The 6,533-nt window shown below is 48.4% G+C and overlaps 1 protein-coding gene across 1 annotated transcript in view; it reads left to right on the top strand.

The window, feature by feature from the left end:
• Positions 1 to 2,259: 2,259 nt before the first annotated feature.
• The window catches only part of NOBOX (NOBOX oogenesis homeobox), a 25,661-nt gene continuing 21,387 nt past the window's right edge, over positions 2,260 to 6,533 (top strand). Inside the window, exon 1 of the mRNA XM_018553806.1 lies at positions 2,260 to 2,311. Within this exon, the coding sequence (XP_018409308.1) occupies positions 2,260 to 2,311 (52 nt within the window). The remainder of the gene's footprint in view (positions 2,312 to 6,533) is intronic.

The raw sequence follows: 6,533 nt of genomic DNA, 5'->3' as shown, positions 1-6,533 counted from the left end.
ACAAAAATTAAGATAAGGGCTACTGGCCCCCGACTAAAAATAGTCTTAACTGTGATATTTACATATGAATGGGCGGCGCTATGTACATATGAATAAGCTATGACTTATTCTCCCCCAAAAATGTCTGCGCGTAGCTAAAGTGTTCAGGTTTCGCTTGAAAAAAAGGTGGCAACCCTATCTAACCCTGGTCTGGACCATCCAGAGGAATCCAAAGGTCTTCAACACAACAGGACCAGAACATTGCAGCCAGGACAATAATTATTGGTGAGGTCCTGCAGCATAACCATTCAGGGGTTCTCATGCCTCTCTGCTCTCTACCTCAAAGGCAATTCCCCCTGTGTACAAAATACTAACTGCTTTCACAGCAATGAAACAGAGCTTACCATACCATGTATGCATCAGTTCTATCCAAATGTAGCAGCCAATTGTAATTGCTACCTGTATAATTATTCATCAGCCAGACAGATCTGGGCCCCATAGCGGTTGCATGGTCTGCTATGACTATATTTACAACCGTGACTGCAGCATTGCCACTGACACTTGTGACTCCTATGCTTCTACAGCATGGGCTATGCAACCTCGGCATGCCACCTACGGTGCGACTACAAATCCCATGAGGCATTGCATGACTCCCAGAGGCAGAGGTATGATGGGTTTGTAGTTTCGTCGAGGATGCCCATCCCTGTTTTAATGCAACTCTCTGTAGTATCATACCCTATAGAGTTAAATCAGCTGCCCCCAAGCTTCTTCACACAGCTCCAGGCGCAGTAAGAACAGGCCCTTCATGCTGTATAGGGCAACACGCCCCATGTGAATGAGACCTAATGGCTCATGCATATGGCCATATGCATGTGTGCTTGGTTTTTCTGGCATCAAGATTGTGCGTCATAATTGCTCTGTAGACGTAACATTTTTGCAACATTTACACACAGAAAGCGTATAGCACAAAGGTGCCGTTGGGTTTCATTGGGGTGACATCCGCGCGGCAATCACAGAAAAAAGGTACATGTATTAGCCGCGCGGCAATCACAGAAAAAAGGTACATGTATTAGCCGCGCGGCAATCGCAGAAAAAAGGTACATGAATTAGCAGCTGTTTTAGCCGCATGATCCGCCCGGCGCAACTGGGGTGCCATTAGAAAAAAATGGCACCCACAGCGCAATCGTCTGTGATGGGCGACGCCGTGACGGCGTGGCAATCCGCACTGTATTGTGCATGATTACTGCGCTGTCACAGATCGCCTAGGTGTGCAACGGCCTCCACCATGTGTTGTGGAGAGATAGCTCATTCTACGTTCACACCTAGGCGATTTGTCACGCAATATCGCGCAAAACACAGCATTGAAGTCAACGGGGCCTGTTTACACCTTTGTGGTTTGTCGCGCGGACGAAATCGCCTATCCAGCAAAAAAGGTGCAGGAGCTATTTTTGGGCGGTTGGGGTCCCATAGACATCGCTATACATCTAAAACCGCACGATTTTACAAGCACAGTTGTGCAAACGAAAACACGCGATAACCACGCGAAACCAGCTCTATGGCCTGCGTGTGAACCTAGCCTTATTCAAACGTAAAGACTACTGCAACGCAATCGCACATGCGATGTCGCATTGCAGATCCATGAATGGTGGCTTAGACCCAGTTCACCCCATAGCGTCGCAGTGACCCACATTCCAGGGCGTTTGTTAGCCATATTTGCCGGCACGCCCCCATCGATTTCCTGTGACAAACGTAGGGATGTAGCAAATTCTGCAACACACATTGCGCATTTTTTCCCATGTGCATTTTAACACGTGTTCACATGCGGGGGGAAAAAAGCACATTTCCTCGGCCACATGTAATGGCACCGCAAGCGCGTTGCACGTTTTTTTACTCATTCTGTGCACGCGCGTCACAGCACATGCATGGCTTGCAGTTTGGCACGCATTCATGGAATGCTTTGGTGTGAACTCACTGCAACGGGGTGCCATTCAAAATAGAACAATGCGCTGCAGCATGCATTCACACTACACACACTTCACATGCACAATAACACACATGACGTGAACAAGTCCTAAAAATGACACAGCACAAATGTTGCTACATTTTAGATCTTTTTCCCCAGAACAACCATTAGATTCCACCACCTGATTTCCTCCATCCACCTGTGATTCAACTCTATCTAAGTGGATCAAACCACTTGGGGCCGGGGAGGGGGGGGGGAGAAAAAAAAAGTTAAAGAAAAAAGTGGAAAGGAAAAAGAGAAGATAGAGAAGAAGAGGAATGGAGGAGGAAGGAGTGCCTGGGAAAGAGGAGGACAAATCCTGTCCACTGGGTAATGAATTAAATGTCTAATTATCTGCTTCATTACCAGCAATAACCTGACTCTGCTGGGAGATGAGGTCATTGGAGGGATAAGGAGTAATAAAATGCTATTAATTTAATAATAACCCAATGAGGGATAGCTCATCAAAGCTTAGCAGGTTCCCTCATTAATCCCAATGATGTGCAATGCCCTTTATTAGTAGTAGTGTGTGCTGAGCCTGGGATAGGGGGAAGGGAGGGGGTTGTAAAAATTGGCAATATCTGGGATCCTCTTGTGGCATTAATTGTTACAAAATGTAATTAGGGGAAATTGATTGCAAATAACTTTTTTTTTTTTTTGCTGCACCTTTTAAGGGCTCGTTCACAGCGCACCAGCGCACCTCAATGCATTGTTAAATGAGAGGTATGTGGACCTCTATCTAGTACAATGAGCAGCCTGTGATCCAAACTATACTATAGTGCTGCCGGAACCATCAAGATGTCCATTTAAAAAAAATAAAAATAAATTGGCTTCCAGTGTCTGTGGAATCGTCAGCGCTGCAGCACGTTGCGAGGTGTTGCTGTGCACCGGACATATAGTTTCATAGGTGAGGTTGAATAAGGACACAGGCCCATCAGGTTCATCCTATGTGTGTGTATGGTATGTAGGTTGAACCTGATGGGCCTGGGTCCAAATGTCCTTTTTTGTCAGTGCACAACCATTCAGCGCGTTCATGTAAGCTAAAGCCATGACGCATAAGACATGAGGCTTTCCCACCATCCCTGTGCTGAGTTCCCGGGTCTGTACACCTGTTGTGCCCATTATGCGGGGCTCCCACCATCCCTGTTCTGATTTCCTAGCTGGAACCTACAAAAATAATTGGACTCTTTCATGACAATGTCTTGTTTGTGTTAATGCAGCTCTGCGATCAATAATAAATGATTATATGTATTTATTTAAAAGCAAGCACCTGGATGGGACCCGGTACCAGCCTCTTACAGTCCCTGTACAGCAGAGCTCAGACTGGGGGAGGGAGAAGGCGCACAAGGAGCCAGTCATTACCCTGTATTGATTTCCTTATGGGGACAATGCAGTGTGTGTTGGTAGAGATGTTTGTTGTGTCCATCAGGGATGTCAATGCAGAAGCACATTTGAGAGACGAGAGGACAGGGTGTTGTCACCTCCTAACAGGTAGAGCCTTATCAACGATCTCCGTGGCAGGATCACCAGATATCAGTTCAACAGAAGTTGTAGCTGTTAACCCTTTACCTGCCAGCACCATATCCCTTACGCCCCTGGCAGCGGGCCCCTGTACACAGGCTCCCGGCAACTCTGTTGATCTGTGTAAAGCCGACTGTTGGATTTACACTGGAAGCAATTCTGGCAGCTGATCGCTGCACCCCCAGCATCACAGGTGTCGGCGGGAAGGCCAATGAACATCCGTTTGCCAATTTCCTCCCTGCTGAATGGAGCTGGAAGCGACACCGATTGCATCACTTACTGCTTCTCAGCTGTCATTCCCAGGGGCGAAAAGGGGCCGTTTGTCACCCCTGCCGTGACGTCACCATCTTATTGACACCTGCCGGTGGCCCTCTTGGTGATGGACGTTGGCAGAGAGAGGAGGGGACATTCACGCGGCAGGATAAGGTATGCCGCCGGGTCCCCTCCTCTCTCCTGACACTGTCGGGCTCTCAGTCCATGACCAAGTGCCTGGCTTTTCAGAGGGGGTGACACCAAAATGACTGTCAGCCATTTTGGTGTCACCCCTCTAATGGTGTCACCCGGGTGCGGGCCGCACCCCCTAGTGACTCCACTGGTCATTCCCCGTCCAGAGAAGCCGGGGAAGAAGCTATTAAAGCACAATGTGTTTGAATTGGAAAGGGGTCTAATAGACCCCTAATGTTACCTGAACTTGCCACCACTATTACTTGTGAGCCCCCCCCACCCCACTATTACTTGTGACAGCAATGAAGTTAAGTAAAAATAAAGATTTTAAAACCATAAAGTTAAATAAAATAAATGGAAAAAATACAAAAAGAAAACATTTTAAAGTCCTCCACCCCCTGCAAACATGCAGATACTACTGTAAACAGGCATCGGGTGCGTCTGATTACAAAAATGACAATTGCCCTGCACATGTTGGGTATTGCTGCGTGCGCCGCAATAGTTCTAAGGCCAATATTTATGGTTGACTCTAAACGGATGATCTGTAGAGTTTTCAATAATCGATTATAATCGATTATGTCGATTAGTTGTTGCAGCCCTATTTTAAAGCATCCCCTATGGACGATTTGTGGTACCGTATTTTGTCACCATTTCACGGGCGCACACAATTTTTAAGCTTGGCATGTTGGGTATCTATTCACTCAGCACAACCTCATCTTTTATGAAGAAATGGGTTTATATTGTATTTTTGTGCACTAACATTAGCTTAAAGTGACATTAAAGGAGAACTATGAGGTGGGTGCTTTTCACTCACCTCATAGTTCTAGCCGACCTGTGACAATGAGACTGTCACAGGTCGGCTCAGTAGATCGGGAGGTGACCGGACACATACCGGCGTTCGCTCACCTCTCGATCCTGTCACGGCTCTCTGCCGTGACAGGGGAGGGGCTGGATTCCCCCCTCCCCGCTCCGATCCGCCAGCGCTGACTGGCGGAACGGACGGGGAGGGGGGCGGGTACAGCTGGCTCTGCCTCTAGATAGGCAGAGCCAGCTGTCACTCACGCAGCTGGGCGGATCCCGACATCGATGTCGGGATCCGCTCCGGCTGCGGCGTCTCAGTATACCGCGAGCAGCAGCTCGCGGTATACTGAGCCTAGAGTGACGTGAGGACGCTAGTTTGTGTCCTCCCGTTACCCTAGGGAGAACTATGGGGGAAAGACTTAACACCATAGTTCTCCTTTAAAGTCAAAGATTTTTTTCCTCCCCCAATGTTAATTAAATCACTTACCTTAAATGATGTTTCTTAATCCGACCTTCTTCTTTCCTGTCCTTTTCATCTGTCCCTCCAGCGGTACGGCGGCTCTCCGATCCAGCGCTGACTCCTCTGTCCTTGCTGGCACTTCCTGTCCCACAGTGTCTGCATGCGGGTGCACGCTGTCCATAGACTTACTCTCCCCTAAACCTTATATATATCTTTTGAAAGCAGAGACCCTATAGAATAAAATGGTGGCAGTTGCCTGGCAGGGGAGAAGGCTTGATCTTACTCTGCTGCAGTTTAGTTACCCCTACAGGTCTTGTCCTTCTGGGTTAGACAGTGAAAGTAGAAGCATCAAACTAATAAGCTAATTTCTTTGTCACCCTTCTCTCTCCTCCTATCAGTATGTTACTTGCCCTACAGCATAGATATGCATGCACCTTCAGACCTCAGATCATCCCCAATTCCTGCACCTTCACACCTCAGATCAGACCCAATTCCTGCACCTTCACCCCTCAGACCAGCCCCAATTCCTGCACACCTCAGATCCGATCCAATTCCTGCACCTTCACACCTCAGATCCGACCCAATTCCTGCACCTTCACACCTCAGATCAGCCCCAATTCCTGCCCCTTCATACCTCAGATCAGCCCCAATTCCTGCACCTTCACACCTCAGTTCAGCCCCAATTCCTGCACCTTCACACCTCAGGACAGCCCCAATTCCTGCACCTTCACACCTCAGGACAGCCCCAATTCCTGCACCTTCACACCTTACATCAGCCCCAATTCCTGCCCCTTCATACCTCAGATCACCCCAATTCCTTCACCTTCACACCTTACATCAGCCCCAATTCCCAATTCCTGCACCTTCACCACTCAGATCACCCCAATTCCTGCACCTTCACCCCTCAGATCACCCCAATTCCTGCACCTCCACACCTCAGATCAGACCCAATTCCTGCACCTTCACACCTCAGATCACCCCAATTCCTGCACCTTCACACCTCAGATCAGACCCAATTCCTTCACCTTCACACCTCAGATCAGACCCAATTTCTGCACCTTCACAGCTCAGATCACCCCAATTCCTTCACCTTCACACCTCAGATCAGACCCAATTTCTGCACCTTTACAGCTCAGATCAGCCCCAATTCCTGCACCTTCACACATCAGATCAGCCCCAATTCCTGCACCTTCACACCTCAGATCAGCCCCAATTCCTGCACCTTCACACCTCAGATCAGACCCAATTCCTGCACCTTCACACATCAGATCAGACCCAATTCCTGCACCTTCACACCTCAGATCAGCCCCAATTCCTGCACCTTCA

Source organism: Nanorana parkeri, unplaced genomic scaffold (assembly GCF_000935625.1).
Source record: "Nanorana parkeri isolate BGI_ZX_2015 unplaced genomic scaffold, ASM93562v1 scaffold130, whole genome shotgun sequence".
Taxonomy (NCBI): domain Eukaryota; kingdom Metazoa; phylum Chordata; class Amphibia; order Anura; family Dicroglossidae; genus Nanorana; species Nanorana parkeri.
The sequence above is the reverse complement of the archived record's forward strand: the minus strand, read 5'-3'. Positions and strand labels throughout refer to the sequence as shown.